This window comes from Sparus aurata, chromosome 11 (assembly GCF_900880675.1).
Source record: "Sparus aurata chromosome 11, fSpaAur1.1, whole genome shotgun sequence".
In the NCBI taxonomy this organism is placed as follows: domain Eukaryota; kingdom Metazoa; phylum Chordata; class Actinopteri; order Spariformes; family Sparidae; genus Sparus; species Sparus aurata.
The window spans coordinates 5443210-5471122 of NC_044197.1; the positions used below are offsets into that span (position 1 = coordinate 5443210).

At 41.9% G+C, this 27913-nt stretch overlaps 1 protein-coding gene across 6 annotated transcripts; it reads left to right on the forward strand.

Annotated features, from left to right (window-relative positions):
• Positions 1-47: 47 nt before the first annotated feature.
• On the forward strand, positions 48-27908 carry farp2 (FERM, RhoGEF and pleckstrin domain protein 2). 6 transcript variants are annotated; one of them, XR_003985929.1, is made up of 28 exons: positions 48-202; positions 906-1137; positions 8535-8639; positions 10507-10549; positions 10632-10710; positions 11062-11159; positions 11593-11707; positions 13587-13734; positions 13836-13931; positions 14086-14249; positions 14402-14470; positions 14616-14673; positions 14828-15089; positions 20181-20365; positions 20542-20631; positions 20930-21063; positions 21159-21240; positions 21334-21571; positions 21689-21819; positions 21912-21980; positions 22075-22164; positions 22353-22373; positions 22834-22916; positions 23753-23871; positions 24083-24246; positions 24703-24842; positions 25945-26052; positions 26154-26292. XR_003985929.1 is itself a non-coding variant. In XM_030433125.1 (28 exons), exons 2-28 carry the CDS (start codon positions 937-939, stop codon positions 26488-26490), a joined length of 3198 nt encoding a protein of 1065 aa, XP_030288985.1. In that variant the 5' UTR covers positions 48-202; positions 906-936; the 3' UTR covers positions 26491-27908. The 6 variants fall into 6 exon arrangements, 5 of the variants coding, with proteins under 5 accessions (XP_030288985.1, XP_030288987.1, XP_030288989.1 ...); XM_030433125.1 differs by lacking the exon at positions 24703-24842 and adding an exon at positions 26397-27908 and having other exon boundaries at positions 26154-26305; XM_030433127.1 differs by lacking the exon at positions 24083-24246 and adding an exon at positions 26397-27908 and having other exon boundaries at positions 26154-26305.
• The last annotated feature ends 5 nt before the right edge of the window (positions 27909-27913 follow it).

A 27913-nucleotide genomic window follows, 5' to 3' on the forward strand; every position in this document is an offset into this window, starting at 1 on the left:
AAAGAGAAGGGAGGTAAACCTTCCTCCTCAGCCTTAGAATCCTCAGCCCCATTTCAACCAATGGCAGCACGCATGCGACTCTTAGCCAATGACAAACGAGTGTGAGTGCGCAGTCCGTTGGACGACGACGACCATGGACCGGAGCCGTGTCCTCTCCGCTCCATCAAACTTTTAGCGTTTAGTTTCGACACGGACACAAACGGTAAGTTTAACTGCTACTCTATCAACATATTTACGTTTTTTCTGGCTCAGTATAGCGATGTTTTTCGGAGAGAAAGCTCGGTTTTGAGGAGTAATAGCACCGCGCGAATCTTCGGTTAACTCCGCTCACACTCAAAAAAGAAACCTCAGTTTAAACGTTTTATGAGTTGCGTGAAGTGTGTGTGTGTGTGTGTGGGTGTGTGAATGTCGTTCTGTCGCCTTGTCTCGCTTTCTTAAATGTTTGTTCCGGCGACATTCAAGTTGTTGCTGACCCAGTTAGGACCCACATGTTCCGTAACTGTTCGGCTCGTAAACGCTAAATCGGTGCGCCGTCGTTTCTTTTCTGTACTTTATGGTCGTCTTCTCTGGCAGGCTTCATCTTTACACTCGATGCCCCACAGATAACGTTAGCTTAGATGAATGTTAGCTTTTGGTGTCATGTGTCAACTGTGCGTGTGTGTTGTGAATCAGCCTCGCATGTCCTCAAACAGCTTTTCAGACAGCCAGACTACCTTCTTTTTGGAGTGAAACATGCAGAAACAATGTGAAACCAGACATCACCTGGTTGGAGTCAACCTACAACACACAGTCTCATGATAGATGTACTCCCCCCACACAGAATCAGACATTATTATAGCCATGTGAGTTTTTCATTTTTGGCAATTTTCCCACAACTTTGCTGATTTCTGTGATTTTCTTTGCAGGAGTGAGGCGGGGGAGCTGCTCAGAGCAGTAATGGGGGAGATTGATGGTTCATACCGGGTCCTGCAGACCCCTGGCACAAGGCTGGGAGCCCAGTTCAATGCTGGTATCAGCACGTTGGAGCCGGGCCAGAGCCTGAGTGGCAACATGATCAGCGGGAGCAGAAGCCAGGGGCGAGGACTACACATCCGTGTTCAGGGGCTGGACGACTCCCAGGAGTTCTTTGATATAGACGTAAGTTTCTACCCTTTAACTGTTGAACAGCCTCGTCTCTTTTATTTACACTGCGATAAGTCGGCAGTTTGTCACACAGCAGGCTACATGAACATCATCCCTTACAGTCGTGGGTATACCCTGGTTGCGTGTGGCTTGGATTTGTGACAGCTGCCACATGGCTTTGGCGCTTAAATCCCTTCCTCCTTAAGGCTTCTTATTGGGGCAACTTAGTGTAACTCAGCAGGGCACTTTTTAGTGTCTGATTTCTGAGTGATTTCCACTCCACGCCCAAGCAGTAGCAGTTTTCTAACAACGTAGACAATCTGGCAAACCAGGTCTGAAGCTTGAAAGTGTTTACATTTACATTTTGAATGCTCAACCCGTGTAGTCCTCAATGCTGAGGATGCTGGAATATGCCAATTACAGCATGTCTCTACCTGTTTTGATGGGTTTGGATTTGTAATGATCAACACAAGGCTTTATATTATAGCCACTTTTATGGTTGCAACAGAATTACATTTTCATGGCAAGATAATCATCCGAGAAAATAAGGTGTTACACATTCATTATGACTACTATCAGTTGCAAAGATCCTTTAAGGAATAAAAGTACAAGTCCCTTTTTTTTCTGCGGGGCCGAACAGATATTGTACTTCGTGTCCTGACAGATGTGAAACTTGATTATATGTGTAAACCTTGAAACGTTGGTATATCGCAACCCTTGCTTATGTTTAGTCTACTGTAATTTCACTTTCTTATTTAAAGGTGCAATATGTAAGAACTGGCCACCCAAACAAACAGGAGGCAGCATATCACCAGAGTTGCTACTTACAGTAGCTGACCTTAGCAGTTAGCTCAGTTAGCCGTGCAACTAGCTCTTCAGACTGGGAACTCGGGGTTAGTGTACACCCCCAGCGCTGGGGCTAGCTGGTTAGCCCGCCTACTTCATTAGATATCTCTGCAACACAAGACATAGTCATCACAGTTGATAATTTAGTTAAATTTGTCAGCTAAATGTCTTGCATATTAAGGTGCTGGTGTTGGCAGACAGGGCGAAGTCTAGAAAAATTGAGTTTTGCTCACTGCAAGTACATATAAAGCAACACAAATGCGTAGTGCCACACAAATTACAGTGAAAGTTTAAAGTCATGAAGTGCAATTTACAAGTGAATCTCTATCCAAGAATGTTAGCTGTTGTGTTTTTCTTTTAAGTTTTAATTAACACTGAAGTTAATCCTCTCTAGCGAAGACAGCTGGTTTGAACAACATTTAGATCCATTCCGTTATAGCGCTTTCCTGTGTTTACACGCCAAGTTGCTGCTGGAGTCACTCAGAAGGCAAATAGGAAGCAATAAGGAAGCCACTATATCAGAACAAGTTTCCTGTCTTTTCTGTGCCTGGAGACTTCTCAAAGTGATGAAAGTGGAGTCTCCACAATGTATAAACAACCAAGTCAATAAGATTAATTTACAGTGTAAATTAACAAGACTTATGGGCCACTAATTCTATTAGAATAGTTTAGTAGTGTATTTAATGTGTGAAGCCACTCTTCACTAAATCCTTATGTAGCCACAACAATAGCGGTTCTGGCAGATGTAGTGTGGGGTCACTGCTGAGACAGACATTTCATAATCTAATGCACCATATGTTGTCTCAGGGTGTCACGCTAATACAGAGCGACAGTCTCAAATTTAATTTGTATGGAAGTGGGTTTCTGTCGAAGGAACGGAAGCAAGTTTTCTGTCAGTTTTAGGAAGATATTCAGAGACAACTGAAACTGGCCTGCAGAGTTCAAAGTAAGCTCTGAACATGGTGTTGATAGGAGGTGGCAGACAGAAATACATGGCTGCAAAAGGGGAATGACAGCAATCCTGTTGTCAAGCAGACTGTAGTTTGCTGAGAACAAGATGGCCTCTGAGAGGCTCTGTTGTTCACAGCTGCTTAATATCTCTGCTCATTCATACCGAGTCGTTGTGGGCTCGAGGGAGGATGGTACTCATGTCTATGTGCTGAATGCCTGCAAAGCTTTACATCTGCTACTTGACTTATATTTAATGTTCACTGAAAAAGGACTGCCCCTGTGCTATATCATTATTAGTTTTATGTCCGTGTGACCACAGCTTCTTAAAATAAAAAATGAATGAAGCAGCATACATTGTAATTGTAGTTTATCTTGAATACTGTATGCAAAAATAGATACAGTGTTGAATGTTTGAAATGCTTGTGGCCGTCAAGCAACTGCCTCCCCTCATTGTGGCATTTTGGTTGCTCAGCTGCTCAAATACCATCGACATTTGTGTACAGTCTTTCATAATCTGCCATTACCTGCCACTCTCACGGTGTACTGTGCAGTGACGTAAGTACAGTGTCCAAGATGTGTTGAACTCTGAAGCAGGTTCCTGGCTGTGTCATGCATGATTAGAACCAAAAATGCATCACAGATTTCATCTTGTGATACTGGAGAAGGTACATACAGTGTGATAGGACATGTGTATTTATGGTCACATTATGTCTTTAGTCTGGAAATACAACAGACAAATCGGATCAGAGCATGTGTGCTTTTGATCTGTGGCCTTCATCTGCTGCAGGTACATCGCATGGTCATCATCAGCAGACATTTGCTTGCATGGCTCTCGTCCACAGGCCCCTCCCACAGCCAGCACAGGAGAAAGCTCAGCCTTGTGGTTTCTGGACAGGGAGGCAGGGCCAGCAGGGCAAGGGAAACACAGGATCCTTTTATCCAGCACAGCCAGCCCCTTAGCTGGCCTTAACTTCCAGCTCAAAACTCGCACACAAAAAAAAGGGCCAAGAGTGGGATGTGGAACCTAGCTGTGTGAAAACGCAGTACAGTCGGGGCACCGGTGGGAGGGAATCCGGGAAGGCTTTGCTTTAGTGTTAGCAAACAAGCACATAAATTGCAAGGTTGACAACCGAGGGGGTTGATGGGTGGGGGGGACATGGGGGCAGCCTCTGGTGTTAAAAGAGCAGTTCAGAGGGAGCAGGCATGGGCAGTACAAAGTTTGAGACGGGACAGTGGGGGAGGGGACACACTCAGGAGAGAAGCCCAGCCGAAAAGTTTGGAATTTCAACCACTGGCTCGCAACAGAAATCACTGTTTGAATTTGTCATTGGAGAATGATGAAACTTGTGTAATTCAAAGATGACTCGTTTTTATATGTTACATACAAAGAATTTTATAGAGTGTGGCGAAAAAAGTCTGGTGTTTATTGTCTTGATAATTATACTGTTATCGCCATCTATACTCCAGAGTGCTGCAGTATAGTTGGAGACGACAGTATAATTATCTGTAATGGAGCTGAATGGGGCATGTGTTTTGTGTGCATGCTCCAAAAAGGAGTACTCGTTCTCTTCATTAAAACCACTACAGCTGAGCATGCGGCTCTCGTCTCCACAAAGCACTCGCACTATCCCACTGTTTAGTGAAGTAGCTAATCTAATGGCTGTGCCCAGAAGGACTTGTTAAACATCTGAAGCAGTCCCCTGCTCTGCACAGTATTTGTCCCTCCTGTTGTTACTGCCCAGATATTTTGCAGCTGGGAGTAATTGGCTGCCACTCAAGGAGGTCCCACCTAGCTAAGGTTGTTTGTTTGTTTTTTTTTCTTTCTTTTGCAGAGCAAGGCTTAGTTTAAAAAATATCTGGGTTACACAGGTGACCTGAGCAGAAGGCACAGTAAAACACCTGATCCTGATTACCACTGTGTCGCCGTGCTTATCTGCCAACAGACACTCTGGCCAGCTGTCCAACAAGCGTGTCCTCAAGCCAGGGAGTGAAAAGAAATCAACACTAATGATTTGACATTTTGAAATGGAAGTTTCGATTAAGTTAAAGGCAACAAAGAAGTAGTTGATGTTTGAAATGTCTCCACACAGACTTGTGAAAGTGGCCACTGGTGAGCAGGGCTTTTTAAAATGTATGTCAGCAGGAAATCTCCTACTGGCAAAGACTAAACAATGTACATCCCACTGTGCCAGATACAAGCCCCAACACACCCCTGCTGTCAGTAGGACGTTCTACGAGAGCGCACGGCCATTTGCTGATGGCGGGGGAGCTTCTGTGAGCCATGCTTAACCTGTTATGCAAGGTACACCCAAGCCCTGGACTTGAATTAGGCTGGAGGATATGTGGGTTACCTGGGTTTTTGTCTGTATGTTGGAAGGGCGGTTCTCCCTTTCAACCCCACTTTTCACATACACACTAGAAGATTTGTCTCCCAGAGAAACATCTGTTTGTCATAATCCCTACTGCTTTCGTGGCTTGATTGGGTGACCCACTGACCTGCCTTAATGTAAGAGCTCAGCGATGAGACTGGGCCACACCACACCAAGTTGGGTGTGAACAAACTGCATGTGATCTCACTGTCACATCACAGATGTGCTTGAATTGAAAATGTCAAGCGGGCTCTGAGGGAGCAGCCCACAGATGTGACACATTTATTTGCATGGCAGAATGATTAAGATAAATCATGGTTGAGGATGGGGTTAACCATAGGGCAGGCCTTGAATACCAGTTTTCTGGTTTCGAAGCTTTGGTGAAAGTTACCCGCAAATATTTCAAAGCTGGTCCCTTACCAGGATGGTTTTCAATTCCCAGATACTGTTCTGTGTTTGTGTTTTTTATATACGCTGATTTTGAGACTACTTGAATGCCATCAAGGAGTGTAATTTCCCATGCTTTTAGCAGTCTTTTACCTCGTGCAGCCAACGTCCTCGACCTCTACAAAAAAATAATACAATTCTTTAAAAGTCAAGCACTTGAATATAGATTTTGGATGTTGATTACCATAGCAACAGTTAAGCCTTGAAGCTTCAAAGCATTTGGGTCAGCCCAAGTTGACCAAATGAAATACCAGAGTATTTTTGAAATAACATCTAGTAGTAATTTCAAAATGTTTTCCTCAGATGACTATTTTGTTATTTCCCAGTGCAACAGAAAAGCAGCAGCCTACATCATCAACTTGAACCAGCAAGTGCGTGTATGAATTAATGACTTAATGCAAATGTATTTTGGACATGTGAAAACAAGAAGGTTAAATAAGTTCAACAAATGAACTGAATGAATGCATGTTACAAAGTATTTTCCATTAACAAGCACTGACATGCCAGAAAAGGAGTAGGAACAAGTTTACACTTATTTAATTTAATCCTACCCCTTCTCCCCACTCAGCAATTAATCATAATCAATTTACTTCCTTTTTTATTTTATTTTTCATCAAAATTGTTGCTGCTTTATATTCTGTTGATAACTGGACTCAGACTTTAATGGTATCAGCTCTCGTAATCTTTTAAAGATCAGGAACAAAATTTTAACCAGGAACTAAGTATGCCTCTTCCAGGCCACGGTCATACACATCATTTTTACGATCATATATTTTACATGTATGTGATGTTTTACATTTGTGGCTCTACATTCAGGGTTGACTCATGAGGAGCTGTTTCTCCCTCTTCTTACTGTTTTGTCACTATCCTTGAATGCAGAAATGCCGACCATATCTTGCTGGCTGGTATCACTGCAGTGGTACAGTAACTGTCTGCCCACTGTGTATACAGTAACTGATTGCGCACACAGATAACCAAACTTGGTCAGCAGTAAAAGGAAGGTTTATGAAAGCGAAATGGTCAGCACAGGTCTGCACTCTGATAAAAACCTGTTGAATCATTCTGGGAATTGTCTATAGCCACTACACTGCATACTTTGTATGTATTCATGCATGAAGATTGATTTACACTCATAGTACCATGTCCTTTTTGCAAGCTGTCTGGCAGTAAACAGATCCCAGTGAAAATGTCATCCCTCCCTCTCAGATTGTGGAAGATAGAGCAGAATGTCCCAGAGGAAGATTTTACTCTCCCTCGAGACCTGAGTGCTGTGAATGCAGTGTTACATTCCTGCACAGGGTTAATGAGTAACACAAAGGAGGAGCTTTTGGAAGCACACCAGCCAACACAGAGCCGTTTGCTCAGGACTTCTGAGGAAAAAATCTGTTCACAGTTTGTACTCTGCCATTGCTTTCTGGTTTTCATGTCAAACCAGTTGCCGCAGTTGACGTTTTTTCACTGCTTGGTAAAAAAGTGGTTTGAGCTAGAGAAAAGGTGGAAATGGTAGAATTAATGATTAGGCTTATCATACCTGTTTAACATTGCTATTTATGCTGACTAGCCTGGCTTTACCCTGATTTAAAACTAAAAGAGGATAACATTGTCACCAGTAAAGGAAAACTTGGTAAAATAGGGATTATTTTGTGGAAATATTGTCTTAATCCACAAGGGATTCTTGGTTTTGCTCTAATAACTTTGTTTGCAAAACACTTCAGACATTGGTTCCGTCTGCCTAGAGCTCAATATGTGATTACTTTGACTCTTTGGCATTCACTGAACCTCAGTGAACCAGTCAAACTGAGACAGAATACCTCAAAATATTTCTTACGTTTGGCCACGGATGCATATTGAATTCTTGCTGCCTGTGTAGTATGTTTGGCCTGCACTCAAAGACAAGCCAGACAGTTTTTTAACACACCAGGTTTTGCTCTCTGCTTGAGATCAGCTGTAATCAGACACTGAATGCATGGAAAAAAGGGCATTTTACAACAGATTCCTGAATTTATGGATGTTGTGTCAGTAGGTTTCACCTGCAATTTATAGATATTGTGAATGCTGACCGTATGATTGTATCAAAGTAATGAAAAGGCCAACTACAGTAAATCTCCTGGTGCTCTTTGAGTTGTAACGCTTTACTTTAGCCCATGCAAAGCAGTTCTTTTTATAAGGCTTTTAAAAATACTATTTTACATTACAACCAGATGTCTTGGGCTATAATTTTCTCAAAAAGTCACAGGCTGGGATCCTAAACCTCAAGTGCAGTGTGTTCTTAGTACATAGTAATTAGTTCTTCGTTCAGTGAAAACAAACCCCAGAGCGTTGAGAAGGTAAACTTAGGCAGATTTCCTGCTTGTGATTTTGCTACAGTCTGTCCAGGGGCCTGCTGACAGTAAATGTACATTACAGCAGGACACATTTTTTGCAGTTTACTTGCACATCCAAGTCAAGGAAACAATTTGAATTGACAGATGGAACATGGACGGCCATAAAACACGCAATGAAGTGGATCATTTACAGATGCCAAATACTTTCTGCACCACACAGACAGTGCCTAGTTTGTGTTTTAAGCATGGCCTTCTTCACCTCAGAAAAACGTTTTCGACAGTGGTCTTGGTTGTTCACCTATGTTGTTGATCAGTTTTGTAGTCCTTCTAGCATTTTAGTGTGTAGTGTGCCAATGCAATTACTCTTTCAATTTGAGATTGAAAGTATCCCAAGTGGATATCTAAGCTCTTTGTGTTGAGGTAGTGATGAAAATAACAATTTCCTTTTTTCCCTTTTTTTGTTTTTCTCTTTCAGCCAAAAGCTCCTGCACAGACCCTCCTCTCTGAGGTTTTTCTTAGAGGCAACCTCATGGAGAGTGATTACTTTGGCCTGGAGTTTCAGAACATGCAAATGAACTGGGTACGTACATAGACAACTGTGATTTCTGTTTCCTGTCTGAAATAGATGCATGAATATCCAGGAACTGACATGCAAATTGATCAAACATGACAGTTAAAGTACTGACCATCAAAGGCAGGCAACATTTAAAAGTTCACAGTTTGATGACAACAAAACCGGTCTTACTCCTGTCACTTCTCAGCCATCAGTTTCTACTGCAGGGCACAGAGTGATGCAACATTGTTTTTATTGGACTGGAGCACTATATAATCCAGGAATATATTTAACTTGTCTGGCACAAGTGCCCATACACGCATTTCAGACTTTCCATTGTTTCATTCTTTCAGAAACATAAGTAGAATTCAAGACCACCTACAAGTTCTTTGTAAAGCAACAAAGAAGAGATATGACACGCACTGTATATCTTCTTCAAAGAGAGTGGAGCCGGTATTAGGCATTGAAAAGCCGCAATAGATATAAACAATACGTTTGATGCTTAAAGAAGCTTTCATGTGAGTGAAGCACTGTGTTGTGTGAACTAAATGATTCTTACCAAAAAAAGTAAATGACAGTCTAAGTCAAAGGGCAAATGGTTTCAGCTTTGGCTGCTGTTATTCTTGGGATGAAAAGAGTTACCCAAAGGAGAGAGGCATTGTTGCACATTTAAACTTTCGGATTTACTTCGAAACTGTCATCAGTAGCAGGTCGGACTGTTAATATCAGGTGCCAGGTGATGCTTGGTTGCTTCAGGCTGATGAACTGTCCGTAACAATGACTATGAACACATTTAACGTTACGTAACTTTTTTCATATAGATTTGAAATACTAGCGAGTCTCAACGTGTGGGCTTGATGCTGATCGAGGTGCCAACGCTTCTTCCATTAGCAGACTGAATGTTTTTTATCACAATTACACACTCTGCTGATTGTATGACAGCAGCTTAAGTGTAGTTTAAGTGCAGGACTTTTAAGTGGGTTATGAAATTTATACTGTGGGATGTTTTGGAAACACTTGACTATGTTTGGATCAATGCAGGATGTTTGGACCTGGTGCTAATGTCAGTTTAGAGAACTAAATGACATTTGAAATAAACTGTTCATTGTTGAAGCAGCTACAGCTTTGAAAACAAAAAGAATTACACTACATGTTTTCAACAATGGATATTTTTTTCATTGATCAACTAATATTGTGTGCAAGTATTTTTTTTCTCAATTAAACTATTAAAGAATAAGTTGACCCAAAAATGAAAAATCAGCATAAGCACCCTGTCTGAGGTTTGGTGCATGAGTTTGACCTCCCATCAAGGGTGTAAGTCTTTTCAAATCAGTTTCTGGGCTTCCTGGGACTGGAAGTTGTTCTTTTAAACAAGCCTCCATCCACTTCATTTAGTAGGGCGAATGATGCAATGCAAATATCTAAGAGGCTGGAAGCATCTAACGTCTTTTTATTTATGAAATTACTTAAGAAGTTATTTGATTATCTAAATTTGCTACTGAAGTTTTCACTGCTCAATTAATACAACAAGTCATATTGGTGGAAATAATGGGCTAGTAATTGTTTCTGAAACTTTGCATGAATGTGAAACTATGTACTGAGAGAAGGATTCAGTCAAATATCAGCCGATACCAATTTCTCAATATATCCATCTGCATCGCTCACATTCCACCCTCAATCAGGCCCAGATGTAACCAGGCTTGCAGACTCCTGCATTGAGTCAGTGAGCCCAGTTTCTGCCCACAACATTGCTATATGCATCTACTATCATCTGACACTATCGCACAATCACCATGCAGTAAGGGAGTCATTTAAAGCAGAGGTGTCTCCAGCGGTCAAACTCTGTAAAACCTATCAAAATACTGTGAAAGTCATATTATTTATTTTTCTTCAGGTTTGGCTGGAACCTATAAAACCCGTTGCAAAACAAGTCAGAAGTAAGTGAGCTCAAATATTAGCTCAATAAAAGCCTCTCATGATGTGTGTTGGTTTGCTGATGTGTGTTTTCATGTTTTTCAGGACCATCAAATACGCTATTTAGACTGTCAGTGAAATTCTTTCCTCCAGACCCCGGTCAGCTGCAGGAGGAGTACACGAGGTCAGTGCCTGTAATTTCCTACTGGATATTACTTCTATGACATGCCCGTGTGGAAGAGCTTCACAAACTACAACATTTTTTATTCCTTGTCATGGTTGCCAAGGCACTCTAATATTTGTCCTCTCAAAAACTGTTTCTGAACAACAAACTCAAGGCCTTAAAAAATTAGATTTTCAAAGGGAGGTTTATTTTTTTTTAAATTATCTTGGCTTGATTTAAGATGTTATTTTGTGAGGGGCTGTAACATGACATTTAACTTTGATAACAATTCTTCTGATAATCTATGGTAATCTCTGCATGTTTATTTACTTCTCATAAGTGTTAACAGATGGACACTTTTGTTTTGTACAGGTATTTATTCTCGCTGCAGATGAAACGAGATCTGATGGAGGGCAGGTTGATCTGCACAGAAAATACTGGAGCCCTGCTGGCCTCTCACCTCGTCCAGTGTAGGTTTTACCACACTATTTGTTTTGTTTCTTGAATAGTGGCAATATTCTGTAACTTTAATGTGCCAGTTAAAGCAAATTGTCTTACTGACTGATTTATTGACAACGTCTTTTGTAACATTGCACTGGTTTGCATTGGACAGCTTTGATTGCTTGTGTTGGCACGAGTGTTTGTGTACTCAAACAAGAACTTGTATGCTAAAAATGAGGTTCACCCAAGTTAACCCAAGTGCACATACAACAACACAGCACAGCTGTTCTATTGCATTGTTGAATTTGAATGTGAAAGATTTGGTACTGATGAAAATGTAAGTCCATAAATTAAACACATCACTTTAATCTTATAGAACCCAATGACCAAAGACTTTGTACATCAAATGAAAGTCTAATTAAGCATAGATGAATTGATGTTCTGCTCTACCTTAAATCACAGCCGAGATTGGCGACTATGATGATGTAGCAGACCGGGACTTCCTGAGGGTTAACAAGCTGTTGCCTTACCAAGAGAAGGTGCAGGAGAGGATCATGGAGCTCCACCGCAGGCACCTGTAAGTTTCTCCCTGTTCACCTTTGTATGTGTGTCGTGTTGATTTTTGTCAGTTTGCTTTCAGATGCATGTTTTTCTCCTCGACACTCGGTCAGTCAGGACGCTAACTAGCTTTAATTGAACCTGTAGTTATTAGACTTTGGCTAACCTCAGTAATCATGCCAAGGTCAACACCTCTTCCACCTGCTTCACATGTACCACACTCTCTCATCTCTAGCACAAAATGGAGCAGCTGAATGCCAGGCTGCCAGCAGATTGTTCTGTCGCAGCTGCTGACTGGGCACTGCTGCTACACTTGTGCACAGTTCATCATATTTTATTTATGCTTTTTTTTATTCTCAAACAGATGGGACTTAAGATACCTCAAATAAAAAGTACTGTCCTATGTACTATACCAAATACATTTTTTTTATAAGTACAGGTACACAAACAACATCCTCTTCAGATTAACAAGAGTACATGTGGTTCATTACATTCTTCTCCTGACAATGTTAGGACAGTTCACTGTGATGTGGACACAGCTCAATTTAGCACTGGCACTATAACAGTTTGATGTCCAAAGCATGACCATAATATTGTGAGTTAAAGTGATTATGCCCTGCTGTGTAAGAATGCAGTGCAAGTTACAAATGAGCAGCATCACCACAGCAAACCAGATGAGTATCATTGTGGAGCTGCAGTGTGGAATTAGGCAACACTAGCTGTTGTAAGAAGAGAAAAATAATACACACCTTCACTTCCCTGGAAGACTGAGTTTACATGTACCTATTTTAAATGAATATATTGTTATGACTTGCAGATTTATACCAGCTGAAAGTTGACTAGAATTCAAAGCCACTCTCTTCCGAACATTTCCAGCTAAATGTTGAACCAACCACAAATCCTGAGCCTCAACTACACATTCCAACCTTTTTAGAACATCTCAAATTCATACCCTACGAAGGGCATCACATGAATGGCAATTTTGGGAATTTGTAAACAGTGGCACGTTGTCTATGCTCCTATTGATGTGGCTTTAAAGACAAATATTTACTGTTGACTAGGATGAGGTAACTGAACCAAGACAACTGTGTTCTTGCTTCACAGCCATAATGAGAGGGTTTGCCCGACTCCCGAGTCCAGAGTCTGAAAAAACAACCTGCGGCATTTTTCCCACCACCAGCTTTCTTGTTAGCACAGTACTATCCTATGGCCAATAGGGGCTCTTTTCAATTCACTGTATTAGGAGGCTCTAAAGACCTTTGCTAATCTCTTCCCCCGGTTGCCAGTATGGAAGCGCAAGCAGCGAGTTCCCCGGCCTAATCCTCTGCTCTAGCTGGTCTATTAGCCATAAGGCCAGTGGGGCAGGGGAGGGCCCTAAGGAGATTTCACCGCTTAAAGGATGAACAAAATTAGAATGTGGCAATGATTGGATGGATATGTCTTCCTAACATGCTGTTTGGTTGTAATCACATGCTTTTAGATAATGCCTCTCAAATCCTCAAAGTTAAATAAGATTTAAGGACACACTACTCCAAATACGAGGACTGACGCAATCGTTTGTTTAAAGTTCATGTGGTAAATCAACAAAAAAGCCTGCAGAGTGGACAATGAGTGGACACTGTACTTTATACTCCAGAACCCTGGTTGATTTTGAGAAACACAAACGTTTAACTGCACTTTTGAATAAGAATTTATATGTGTGAAACAATATTTTAAAGTATTTTCTATGACTCACTGAAAACCACTGCTGAATCCAAGGAATTGGTGTGGTGATGAGTTTTAAACCAACCTAGGAAAATGTCTGAAAATACATTTTTTTAGTCTGTATGTCAATATTGTCTGTCCAGCCAATGTCCTATGATCATAGAGAACTGGGTGTGTTTTATTGTCTCCTCCAGGGGCCAGACTCCAGCTGAATCAGATTTCCAAATCCTGGAGATTGCCCGTAAACTGGAAATGTACGGCGTCCGCTACCACCCAGCAGCTGACCGGGAAGGCACCAAAATTAACCTGGCTGTTTCTCATATGGGCCTCCAGGTTTTTCAGGTGACTTCTGCTCTCATGCCAGCAGTCTATTTTGTGGACGTGACCTTAAGCCTCAAACAATGTGCTAAACATTGTTTCTATCTTTTTCTTTTCTCTCCCAGGGCAACACCAAAATAAATACCTTCAACTGGTCCAAGATCCGCAAACTGAGCTTCAAGAGAAAACGCTTCTTGATCAAACTCTACCCAGAGGTTCATGTACGTATCAATGGAGAGATTAAGAACTTCACTCAGAAATGCAACAGTTGGATGTCTGTTGTTTTATCTCCATGTCTCAGATTTCATATCCACTGTGAAGGAGACCGGTTTCACTGTGTGATTTACCCGTCTTTCTCTTCATGTTTGTTTTTAGGGCCCCCATCAGGACACTCTCGAGTTTATGATGGCCAGTCGAGACCAGTGTAAAATCTTTTGGAAGATCTGTGTGGAATACCACTCGTTTTTCCGTTTGTTTGACCAACCCCAACCCAAATCCAAAGCTATCCTCTTCACCAGAGGCTCTTCCTTCAGATACAGGTATTCAGTCCTGACATAAAAAAACAAAAAAAACAACTGTCATCTTTATTGCTTGTTTATAAAAAAGAACATTCAGGTTATTTGTACAATGAAATATAAATGTTTCAGACTTCTCATTGTTCAGTGTTTTAATTCAAAACTCTATCTGTTAGTGGAAGGACCCAGAAGCAGCTTGTGGAGTACGTCAGGGAAAATGGAGCAAAGAGAACGCCATACCAGAGGTGTGTGTTTCCATACACAGTATGCACACTGTTTATCAGGCAGACACCTTGTTTACCTTACCAATTCCTTCTAAGTGTTGTCTGAGAAATGTTTCCACATTGCAGTCATGATAATAAATCTGCCGTTTAATTGTTTCTTGTTCAGGAGGAACAGTAAAATACGAATGTCTGCTCGCTCCGTAGCCACAGATGTGCCAAAACAGGTCAGTGGCGCCACAAGGTTGATTCATTTGTGCAACAAAAATTTGACATATTGTACTTGGAGGTTGGAATGAATAAACTAATATGATTCTCATCTTCTCTCTTTTTCCTCCCTCACTGTCTTTTCATTGTCCTGTCTATGTTGTACTCTTTCAGAGCCTGTCATTCAATGACAGTCTCAGGGCCCAAGGCTCTCCTTCCTCAGCTACTGTGTCCTTCTACCCAGCGCACATTTCAAGCATTCTCCCGCGAACAGAATTCCCACCTCAGCCTTTGTCCACACTGAGCCAGTCTCCAGCGCCTTCCCAGCAACAGCAGCAGCAGCAGCTTCACTCCTCTCTGCAAGCTACCAGAGCCCCCAGCCCTCCGATGGAAGAACCTGTCAAGGCAGCTTCCCCATCTCACTTCACTTTTCAAGGTGCCCCTAGCAATCAGGCAGCAGGACACTGCAGCCCCTTGTTTGTGTGTGTAGAGAGTGGCACTTCCCAAACACAGCCCTCCAAAAATGGCAATGAGGATATTGGACACGGTGGGAGAAGGGGAACGGGGTGCTCGCTGGGAGGGAAGAGGAAGGGGGTTCTTACACCTGAGGCCTTTGAGGCGGAGCTTTTGCGTACAAAACAGAATCCTTTGTTCTCGATGTCCACCACACCACTGCATGTCACTGAGGAGTTCATAGATGATGATCCCACTGAAATTTCCTTTTATGGCGGAGGGGCAGAGGCTTTCACTTTTGGTCTCGATGATAAAGTTGATCAGTTTGATTATGTTGAGGAATCTGACCTCAGCAAGAACAGGATCTATAGTGTGGGAATTGAAGACCTGAATGGGAATAGTCATCCCTTCCCTGATAGCATTGTTGGTCATTCTGAGACCAGCTCTTTAGTTAATAACCGCTCTGAGTGCAGCTCCCTGGACAACCTGGGGCTCAGCTCTGCAGGTGAGTCCATGTCAGTGGGTTACGGAGGCAATGACTCGTCCTCGCTTCGCCTGCCAGGCTCTGACGTTCAGTCAGAGGCCAGCTCAATGGTCAACTTCCCAGCATACTCTGTGCGATCTGACAGCAGCTCTGCTGTACAGTTCAGTGACCTGGTCGAGCAGCTTGAGCAGCTCAGCTACCCACCAACAGCCACCGAGGGCTCTGGGAATGGCAGTTCAGATTCAGACTCCGACTGGGGCTCTGACAGCGTCCTGCCTCCTGAGCAGAACCTGTTTTATAGTAATCCCCTGACAGGGGGCAGTGGGATAGAGGGTTTCCTGCTTCAGTGCCAGAACCTGCAGGCCCTGGCACTCACTGACCCGTCTGGATCCCCTCATATTAAAATGTAAATCACATATTGTTAAAGCACCTGAGGCCTTTGTCCAGGGCTGTGACTTTTGTAATAGATAATGATAATTAGTCAAAACAGCATTATTCACTTAATAATAGGATTTAACTTTAGTCTCAACAACACTTCTCACATTCACAATGCTTTTATAAGATAATAAAAAAATGGTGTTTCACCGTGTGAACTGTAAAGCTGATAAATTTACTGCTGGTGCTCGGCAATCTTTGTTTGGAGTTAACTTCCAACCGCCTGCACTCCCATCTGCGTGATGCACATCTTTGTCGTGTACACTTGTTATCATATGCTTTATTGTGAAATCTGCCGAGAAGTGGAGAAAAATATCTGCTGCGCCACATGTTGGTTTTCTGCAGCAGTAATGCTCCTTTTTTCTTTTGTTTGTCTCAGTGCTTTTGACCAGGTGTTTCTCTGCCATGGTCAGGTTGTGGTGCTTTTTTTTTTTTATTATTATTCTTTCCTGTCTCCTTGTGAAAATTTTCATGAGGTCCTTGAAAGAAATATGCTTTCTTCGTCTCATCCTACAACATTCAGTCTGTTTTGGAGAAAATGTTTCCTATGCATTGTGGGTTATATCCCTCAAGTATTTCAGTAAGTGCAAAACATTTTGTGCTGTTACGCTGGAAGCTTTATATTTTTTAAGATGAGTTTCACATCTTTTGAAACAATAATGTACACATGAGCATAGGAATGTCTGGTACGATTTGTCTGCATTTTGCAAAACAATAATATAACTCAGGATGTCAGAAAATTCTGCATCCACCTTTGAATTTAGATGCCTGCCTTAAAAGTTTCAATTAAATGAAACGGATGTAGCTTATTAAAGGAAATTTGTAAGTAATGCAGAGTTTTTTTATGATGATTTCTACCTATATTTTAACTAAGTTGTAAGCTTAAAAAATGTGATATCTTACAAAGTACTTAACAAATACTTCACTACTTATTTCTGCCAATAACCATCATCATCTGGCTTTAAATTCTCATAGATGGTCCTGTGTGAGTGTAGAGTTTTTCAGTAGATGGTAATCAGTAATCGTTCTGTAATCTCAGGGTAATAATGAAAACAGAAAGTCGTCCAGGTTCAGTGATCCTCACCAGGCATCGTGGCACAAGTCACGGAGCTTCTTTTCCATTTGCACTTGTGTGCTTCACTGACATCTGCTGGCTGAAGTGTTTGTCAGTGTCAGACTAGTCCAGAGCAAGAAGTCGGTTCATGATGTCTGAAGGATAAAAAAACTAATTTCACCAAAATAGACTCCAAACTAACATTTTTGCTTAATGCTGATCTTAGTTAAAGAATGTAAGCAGTGTACTAATGAGCCATTAAGTGCACTGTTGGTTCCTCTTTCTTCAAAAATGAATGTATCATCTTACATGTGTGTAAGAACAGTTAGTAAACCACGTATAGTAGTGTAGGACAAAATAGTACTTCTTAATTATTAAAACTTAAAAACTCAGAAACCAACAGTGTTTGTAACTTCCAGGAAACCCTTTTGGATAAAGTTGATTTTACGGACATTGATGTTGCTTCGTCTCTTCTCTGGCGTGTGGCCTTTAGCATGTTTTTGGGGTTTTGGCATTAGCCATCTTCAGGGTACCGACTACATGGTATCCTGTTTATTGGAAGGAAATGGGGTCTTTTGCACATTAGCTTTGAATTTCTTTTTTATATTAGCTGGATTCTTAAACTTTTTTTTTAGTGTTGGTGTCAATGATGGATTGCGGTCACATGGTCGGTCGCTAACATATTAGCATGCACAAAGCTTTTTTTAATTGTTTGTTTCTCCAACCTCCAGGACGTCTTACAACGAATGTACTTGTGCCGTAGAACACGAAAAGCTAATACTGTGTTGATCTCAAGATAATTAGTAGTAGTTTGTTAATTCTGATTCTGATCCATAATCTCCTCAAAACAATCTTGCTTGCCATATTTTTGATTTCCTTTTGATTTGAGCTCACTTTAATCTGCATGAAGGCAGACTTCACTTGGCTTTTTCTGTACACGATAGTGTTTTTTCTTTCTGTTTTTCACCTCACTGCCTTAAAGCACTTATCACTCTTTTCATGCAATATGCGTATCTCAGGTGTATGTTCCTGTTTACTATTCAGTAGCATTAGTGTGTTTCCGTAAATAATTATTTGGGATAAGGGGCTGTCTAAAATTAGGAGTCTTCCCCTTAGCAGTCAAGAGACAATTGTTGAATACTCACCAGTTCTCATTGTCATTTGAAGGATGGCATGCAGCCATTTTTTATTTTTCCTCACGAAAAACACAATTTTCAAAGTGTTTTTGCAAGCCCTCCACATTCCCAAGTGTGAACAGTTGTTCTGTGTCACCTTGAGAATTTTGGAGCATGAATTTGTTTCAGGTGCCATCAGTTTCCTAACAGTACTTGAGAAGTTTTGTCTTGGTGGCTTTTATCTTAATTCTTGCCTTGATTCTTTTTCTGCCATGTGATTCTTCCCACATCTCCACTAAAGATTTATTTAATGACGGGGCTGACGATCATAACCAGCTAAGCTAACTGCACTTAGGCATCAAGTAATCATCGCTTAATCCTGAACATGTATATTGACTTATCATAAACAACCTGTACTTAATGTTTGTATGTTTCACTCTCAAGAATAAAGTAATCACTTTTGGGTACCATGAATGTCAGACTTAAAATTCTTTGTGGGATGCAGACTGAAATCAAATCGCAATGGTGATGTAATTCTTGCAACTGCTTAAACAGAAACCACAGTGGTGTTGCGCATTCTTTAAAAGGTCAAAATGGAGGATTGTGCATGGGTCCAGATCATTTACCTCTTTCTTACAGAAGTGTTGTTAGATATGTGATGGACGACAGAATCCCTCAATGCTTTTGGAGGTTATACCAGGCCACCAGACTGAAAATATTGTGTGTTTTAAGCTTCCTCATTTTCCAAATAATTGGAACTAAATGAAACTCTTCTTCTTGTGAAATTAGATTCACATGCAGGAGCAACACGCTCCAGACGGTCTCTGTAGACTCTTAAGTACTCTCAGCCAGTCCTTTTTAGATTCTAAAAGAGTGCTCCACATGTCCTTTTATAGAAGTCGAGCATCCTTCTCAGTATAGAGTGCGCTTCAATGCAGAAAACACGAGATAAAAGAAGCCTATATGCAACAAGTCAACGCACAGTCGTTCTTCTTTTTACATTTGGGCCAACAAACTCATGCTGTTGGGGGTTGGGTCGAACTCATACACAGGATTCCTCAGCCTGATTCCAGCTGAGTGTGTGTGCTCCCTGTTTGGACAGGCTTTATGCCAAGTCCTTCCACAGCTAACCCGAGTCCCCCCGCTGCGAAGCCCGATGGCCGCTCTCTTCCCCCTCTTGTGTCTTTCCCTCTGGGGCCCTTCAGATAAACTATAAACAACTATTTGCCCTCCAGACGAGCCGCATTCCTGATAAGTCATTGCGTGAGCAATTATTTCCGGGTCGACTAGTGACTTTTTTTTTTTTTCTTCCCTCTTTCTCCCGGCCTTCCCCCACTCCTTTTTCTTCTCTCTATTAGAAGTGGAAGAACAGCTGTGGTGACCTGTGACTCGGTTTAAAGGATAGCCTGGCATTTCGTCCGCTTGTTTTGTATCTTCATTTGTTGTGAAGTAGAACAAAGAGCAGTAGAGCCAGTTTTTTGTAAAAATGGAAGTGGGCTCGTTTAGGTTGGCAATGAATCATTTGTCCTTCTTGTAGTGGGCTCTGAAAACAATGGCAGGGGGGAGAAATGTGGGAACCATTACTTGCCTCGGTCTACTCCGCTGTCTCCCCTTTCATTAGTGGCCAACGTGTGTGATGAACCATTTCACTTGTTTTTGTTCCCTTGTGCACCACTTTTCGGAGAGGAAATGAGATGATTGTAGAAAAACAGGTTATGTGAACGAGAAAACTCTACTGCGGTACAGTAGATTTGACTCGGCTCAACATGTTGTAGCACAGTTACAAAAGTGCTACTGTGTTGTAGAGATTGTTGACTTTAGATCCACCCATTTCTAAAGATCATGTTTGTCCTGATTGGGCGGAGTCCATTAACCTTTGTGATTACGTTCTCTAATCTGATGTTATCTCTAATCTGATGTTATTAATTTGATGTGCGTGACTTCACAAAACAAACATTTCTAATTTCTGTTCCGCCTCTCCCACAGATTCAGTCGTGGACAGCCCTCAGCTCTCGCCCCACAACCCCAAAGGTCCCCTCTGCCTGTCGCCCTCCTTCCAGATGTCGACCCTCAGCCTGCCGGGCCAGGCCCCATCGCCACTGCAAAGCCCCATCCTGAGCGAGGTGGGCAGCAATGCCAAGCTAGAGGAGGAGGAGGAGGGCAGGAGGAAGGTACACTGCTTACATGCCACCCTTCCACCCCCCGCCTCACAACCACTTTTAAGAGTAAACTGGTATCACTGAACCAAGACTGTTCAAACTTGTTGCTGTAATAGTGGAGGTGGAGGAAAGATCAGGTGGTGGTCTATATTGTGTATTTTAAAACGCATGTCCCTCTGTTCTCGCAGCGCTATCCCACCGACAAGGCCTACTTCATTGCCAAAGAGATTTTGACCACAGAGCGAACGTACCTGAAAGACCTCGAGGTCATCACTGTGGTGAGTTTCTCCGGAAAATGAATGGATTTTCAATTTTCAACAAAATTGTGATTATTCAAACCTTGGCCTGTATAAATGTGCATTAATGGATAACAATGAATTTAATTAAACTAAATAAAAATAAAAAAATGGAACCGGCTCTTGTGGTATAACCTTCGTCTTATAATGTAAATACCTACAGCAGACAGTTAGTCGTTGAGACGCCTGACTTGTTAGTTCCATCCATGATCATGTTTACAAACCAGTCCATGTAGTATATGTAGATATGCATCATGTGTTGTCCCTCTCCTGCTCCCAGTGGTTCCGCAGCGCTGTGATCAAAGAAAACGCCATGCCCGAAGGCCTGATGACCCTCCTCTTCTCCAACATCGACCCCATCTACGAGTTCCATCGAGGCTTCCTCAAGGAGTTGGACCAGAGGCTGGCTCTCTGGTGGGTGCTCCCTTTCATGTTCCTCTGTGCGATAAGACTTGTGGAATCCTCTAATGAGATGATAATAAAGACAAAAATCTGCCTGTTTCCTCCAGGGAGGGACGCTCTAATGCTCACGTCAAAGGGGACTACCAGAGGATTGGTGATGTGATGCTTAGGAACATGTGTGCTCTTAAGGTGACCACGCTTTTTCTAGCTCTCTTCTCACATGTTTGACTGACAGGCGAGCATCCCGTATTTCATGCCGTACATGTTTATTGTCATCCTCAGGAATTCACCAGCTACCTACAGAAGCACGATGAGGTGTTAACAGAGCTGGAGAAAGCCACCAAGAGGCTGAAGAAGCTGGAGACGGTCTACAAAGAGTTTGAACTGCAGAAGGTCTGCTACCTGCCCCTCAACACATTCCTGCTGAAGCCCATCCAGCGCCTCATGCATTACAAACTCATCCTGGAGCGACTGTGCAAGCATTATTCTCCCAGCCACCGCGATCACGACGACTGCAAGGGTCAGTTCTCCACAACCTTTGTCTAAAAAATTGACAGCTTCTTACTTTTTCTCAGCATCACCCTTAAACTTGTACTAACTCATAATTTGGATTGACATGATTGGTGTCTCCTGACAGAGGCTCTGAAGGAAGTGGCAGAGATCGCCACTCAGCTGCAGAGCAGTCTCATCCGGCTGGAGAATTTCCAGAAGCTGACGGAGCTGCAGAGAGACCTGATTGGTATAGAGAACTTAACAGCACCAGGCAGGGTGAGTGCAGTGACACCAAGCAGAGACTAGGGGGCGCTGAGAAACTGAGTGAGTGTCACCCAGAGTATCTGACAAACTTGTTGTGTTTTCAGGAGTTCATACGAGAGGGCTGTCTGTACAAGCTTACCAAGAAAGGACTGCAGCAGAGAATGTTTTTCCTGGTTGGTACAAAACTACTGAAGCTGTAATTAATGCTTTAATATTAACAAAACCATGTAATAAAAATATTTCTAAATGCTTCTGTTGTCTTTTCAGTTCTCAGACATGCTCCTCTACACAAGCAAAGGTGTGACAGCCACCAATCAGTTCAAAGTGCACGGCCAGCTTCCTCTTCACGGCATGATAGTGAGTATAATGAGCTCCAGTTCACCTCTTCTACCTTCTGTCCCTCATCAGTCCTGTAAAGACCCCACCTCAGCCCTGGGCTAACTGTCAGAGGGTGAGATGTGTAGGTTAGTGTGTTCAGTATTGTTGAGAGGGGAGGGCCTCTGGTCTCCTAACTTTGCATGTCTCTGCTTCACTCCTGGCTGCAGCTCATAGTGCTGGACGCCCCGGTAAGTCCTCTGAGCTCTGCCAGCTCGGACGCCCGACCCCGACCCTCCTTCTTCTCCCACACATGTGTAGACGAATCGCCAAAAAACACACCTAGCAGACTGATGTAGAATCATGTCAGTCCTAGCAGCTGTTTTCTTTTAGCTGTAAAATGAAGCCAAAACAAACCATGGGCTTCTCAAATGATGAAATATAAGCAGGATGTAGTGATGATGAGGCAACCTGATAGATGTGTTTTTGGTCTTGGATACTGATGGGAGGCTAAATATAAAGCGGGACATAAACTCCACACAGACACATTCAGTATAGATGCTTCAGTAGAGGCTGTTTGGCAGATCTGTCTGTGACACCAGCCAGACTCTCTGACTTTGTTTTCCCCTCTTCATTCCTCAGCTGAAATAATTTATCGCAGTGATGGTGATGTTTGGTTGATGGTTTCTGTGTTTCTCTTTTTGATTGTAGGTTGAGGAAAGTGAGAATGAGTGGTCGGTCCCCCACTGCTTCACCATCTACTCTGCTCAGAGGACCATTGTAGTGGCTGCCAGGTGAGACGGGGGAGAAAAGGGTCATGATATGTATTACTATAATTGTTAATGTTCATTTTCAATAGATTAGTAAATGCAAGTAAAAATAAAGTCAAGCAAAAATTGTCTCTTCTAGTAAAACACACAATAAATGAAATTGTAGGTTTCCTGTGAATGAAGCCTCGGCTTGACTCTTCATGCAATTGAATAGTTTCCTTCAATACAAGAACGGGTTTACAGAATAATTATCCATTTCCAAAGTTATCAAATTACTGAAGCAACAATCATTCATGACAGTTAGAGACAGAGATAAAATAGCTCAGTAACTAGGAAACAACATTAATGGTTACCTTCGCCCAAATATTAGAAAGGTGATACGAAGGATATTTTACACATTTAAAGAGCAAGAAATCAAACATTGACATTATTGCATGACTGTGAATATGAGCGTCGGACACCTGTTACCTCAGCCTGTAAATATTTCTTCCACTTCTTTCTAAATTGATTTCTGTTTGACATAAGAACTTGAATTATTCAGTGCCAGTTACTCAAACACAATAATAACTTTATTTAGAGTTTATATTCAGGTTTCTACTGAGAACAAAAGCAGATCAGATGTTTTTATTGAATTTACATTTTATTCAGTCATAATTTCTGACTCTGTGGTCACAAACCTGGCTAATTCCTGTTTAATGTATAACATTTCCACATCAGAATGCATGAAAACAGAGTTACATATTTTGTTTAGTTCGGTACATTTTCCTATTTTTTTTATTGTCTCTCGATCTATACTGTATATGCACAGAACTTTCTGTCTTTCAGTCTGTGTGAGGTCTGACTGTGTTTATGGTTTTCAGCTCTAAAGTGGAGATGGGGAAGTGGATTGAGGATCTGAACTTGGCAATCGAAATGTCCAAGAAGTCCCAAGAGAAATCCAGCATCTTCCTTGACCCTGGATTTGGTGATCACTCCAATCGTAAGAGCTTTTATTGATCTCAGTGTTGTGAAAAAGTACAGTAACTGCTTAACGGGTGGCAAAGTGTGCTTAATGTGACTTTTTAACACTCCACAGCATAAGAAAATTGTTTTTTTAAAAGCTTTTTCCTTGAAATGTACAGTTAATCCATTTCCCTCCAAACAACTTCCTGTCCTGCCTCCTCCTCCTCTTCCTCCTCCTCCTCCCTCAGGATCGTCCGACGAGGTCTCTCTGGAGCAGGAGTCGGAGGATGACATGAACTCCTCCCGTACTTCACTGGATAAGCAGACACACCACCGTGCCAACACGACCATGCACGTGTGCTGGCACCGCAACACCAGTGTGTCTATGTCTGATCACAGTCTGGCTGTGGAGGTACTCCTCCTCTGCCCTCTTTGAAACACACATACACACTCATTTACACACCCGCACACACTTATTACATATACAAAAACAGACCACAAGGCATGGAAATGACCTCCAGTACTCCTTCATCATCGGCCGTTGCTCTGAGGTCGTCACGGCGTTTCACCTTCTCCCTCTAACCCCTCAGTTATCTTTCTTGTCCCTCCGTCTCCCCCTGGTCACTGTTGGTATCCTGCGTTTCTCTTGTCTACTACACAGAGGCTCTTTGTTCTTGTTTTTCCTTATGTAACTGACAAGGATATGAATAATGTGCATGCATAATAATTTCTCTGACACTAACACTCTTACCCCACAGCCCTGGAGGACTTCCTCACTGCTCTGTTTTTCCCATTTCTTCTTCTCAAAGCTAACATGCTAACACTTTCTCTACACCCGTTCTTCCTTTTTGTCTCTTCACCCTCTCAGTCTTCGGCTCTCCGGCCGTCTCACCAGAGCTCCCGCCTCGCTATCTCCTCGGTCAGGGCCAAAGACCCAACACCATCACTCACGTTTGTTGGTACCGAAACCAGAACCTCTCTCTCACTGATTACCTGCGCATGAACCAGGTACTAGAGCCATGAAGGATTACTAGAAGAGGTCCAGCCACTGAATGTTCTCAGTGGAAAGTATAACCGGGTTAAAATGTCTAATTTTGTCTATAATTACATGTTGAAATGAAATGAAAAACAAACATTGGTAGCAATTACTTAGATGCCGGTTTATTTATTGATGAGATGTATATTTTATCCTCCATGTCTCAGGAGACTTAATCAAAACAGTTTGTATCATCTGCACACAAATCAAAACATCAACTCCAATTTCTAATCACCCAGCAAAATAAATGGCAAACTAAACATACTGATAATAATGAAGAGGACTGAGAAAAAGAGAAACACTCACCGCACCCACAAGTCTACTGTTCTGTACTCATTTCGCTTCCTGACTCGTCGAGTAAGACTTGGACCAAACAAAGAACTTTTCCGAAAAAGGAACTGATGACCGGAACGATAACAAAAAATTAGGAGGAAAGAAAATCAGAACCGGAGAGGAGGAACAATTGTAAAAGAAAACTCAAAACAATGAGCTGCAGAAATGTGAGAGATTTCTGGAAATAATTCAGGCAAAACCTTAAGCTAGTAGGCAGGGGACAATATGAAAACTTCTTGTGAGAATATTTTCCTGATAATCATCAAATAAAGCTTAAAACTCTTAAAACTGGCACAAAAACATACTTGAAGCTTACAGTTTGTTTAGAAAGAATAGTGTGCTAACAGATATGGAAGTGCAAAATGTTGAATATGTTTCCACATATCTAAACTTTTCCTCTCCACAGTTGTGGCAATTCAAAAGAATTCAGAAACCTTCATAGGACTGTATGTCAGAGAGCTAGACAGCTTTTTTGAATGTCATTCATGTCAGGAAATTCACCATTATCCTGATATCAGGCGTTAACTATTAACTTTCTTATCCGTTATGAAAACTTTTGATTAACCTGATCAGAACACTCAGTTACACTCTGCATTTTAAAGTTGGAGCATGGATCAACATTTAACAGCTCTGATTAACACACAAACATGTTCTAAGTAATAAATAAATAATGCAGATACAGTCACAATCAGTCATTCAATCATAATCGTCACTATCTAACCCTTTATGTTCTCCATGTAGAACCAGCTCTCAGGTTACCTCCTGAGGAAGTTCAAGAACAGTAACGGCTGGCAGAAACTCTGGGTTGTTTTCACCAACTTCTGCTTGTTCTTCTACAAGACTCACCAGGTCAGCAGAGAAGTATTATGTCCACACAGCACAAAAACATTTAAAACGTGACGCGAGCAGATCTGGATTCAGAATGCATTTTCCTCCTACTCATTTTGCAGGATGACTTCCCGCTGGCCAGCCTCCCCCTGCTGGGCTACACGGTCAGCACCCCCGAAGAGTCGGACAGCATCCACAAGGAGTACGTCTTCAAACTGCAGTTCAAGTCCCATGTTTACTTCTTCCGGGCTGAAAGCGAGTACACCTTTGAAAGGTATCTGACTTGTTTCTAATACCCTGAACATTGTAACACCCTTCTTAAAGTCGTGTTCTAACCGTTTTAAAACTGCGTCCTGTCTTCACAGATGGATGGAGGTGATCAAGAGTGCAGCTAGCACCGCAGGCCGGATGAGCCTGCTCATACCCAAAGGAGGTCCCATGGAGATGAACGGAAACTGAATCAGACATCGTGTATCCGGAGGCTGGGCCTCCAGGACGTCAGACAGACTGTAATGTTCAAGTGAAGTGAACGTTCAGACAACAACTGGACTGAATGATGCTGCCAGTTTAAGTGTTAACATTTCTCAGCTTAAGGATTTAATTCTAATGGTCAGTGCATTTTTTTTTTTCTTTCTTTCTTTCCTTGATTAATGATGTAAACTTTTGTTCCTGTACACAGGATATAATGAAAGGGAGACGTGTATATTTTGATCAGTTTTTTTTTGCATGTGTAGCGCTCAGTTCATATCGACTGATGGGAAATATTGTTATAAGGGACCAACTCCAACACAAAGGGCTGAAATTGAGGCTTTTTTCTTGAAGGACTTTTTTTTTTTTTTTGCACACGATGACTGAAGCATTATTAAATACAGCGCTGTGCTACGAGCAGGACACAGATGATTTACAGTACGTGGGAAATGAAGGTACAGGATAGTTCGTACTTTGAAAGAGGCAGAGATGTGTTTGTGTGAGAGATGGAGGTGAGCAGAAGGTTCATGGAATGTGGAAAGTAAATTTTGCAGATGCATGGGAAGTTCTTAGAAAATCGCGCTGCTGTCAAAACAAGTGATTTTTGCTTTCAAACATTTCGTTAAGTGCATATTTCTGAGGGTATTTAGGGATAAACCTGTAAGAACTATTCGTATAAACAGTATTCGTTTCTAAAATGCGATCCGAGGCTTTATGAGCCTGTTAATTGAGGGATGCAAACGTTTAAAAAGGGAGGTCTTCTGCTTAAATCTCCTGATTAGTAACAGCCAGTTTGGTGCTACATTTCTCTTTTAATATCAAATGTAATCAAATGTACCCTGTTTTTATTTTCGCATAGGGATAACAACCTGAGGAAATACTGTGTAGTGTTTACTCTGTGTACAAGTGGCAGATTTTCCTTCTAAAAAAAAGCAAACCAGAAGAACATATTTTGAAGTAACTGTACTTGGTGACGTCTTGTTGTGTGTCACACTGTTTTAGACAAATGGGAGCTGACTTATGAGAGACACCGATGACACTTACTGTCAGTTATGTAGCGCTACGTGCAACCACGGTATTATTTTGTTATATTTTTTTTGTATGAAGACTGGAATCTTTACCCTCTCTGTGTGTGGTGTGTGTGTGTGTGTGTCTGCATTTGTGTGTGTGTGTGTGTGCGTGTGAGGAGAAGCCACTGGGGCTGTAACATTAGGGCGATGATGGAGGTCGTCTCCAAACCATCTGACATTCTGTGTGTGTAAGAGTCTGACTGTTGCACAGTTAACATACAGTATGTTACTCCTATTTATTGTCTAGCATGTCGTCAGGGCCGTGTTCCCTGGACGCCCTCATGTAGTCCTCATGTTATTCCATCAACAACCTAACAAATAAAAATCATTTCAATCACACTTTC

Coding starts and splice junctions, on each gene's coding strand:
- farp2 (XM_030433125.1), top strand. CDS start 937: ATGGGGGAGATTGATGGTTCATACCGGGTCCTGCAGACCCCTGGCACA. Junction 10,550..10,631: donor CGTTGCAAAACAAGTCAGAA/GTAAGTGAGCTC, acceptor CATGTTTTTCAG/GACCATCAAATACGCTATTT. Junction 11,708..13,586: donor GAGCTCCACCGCAGGCACCT/GTAAGTTTCTCC, acceptor TGTCTCCTCCAG/GGGCCAGACTCCAGCTGAAT.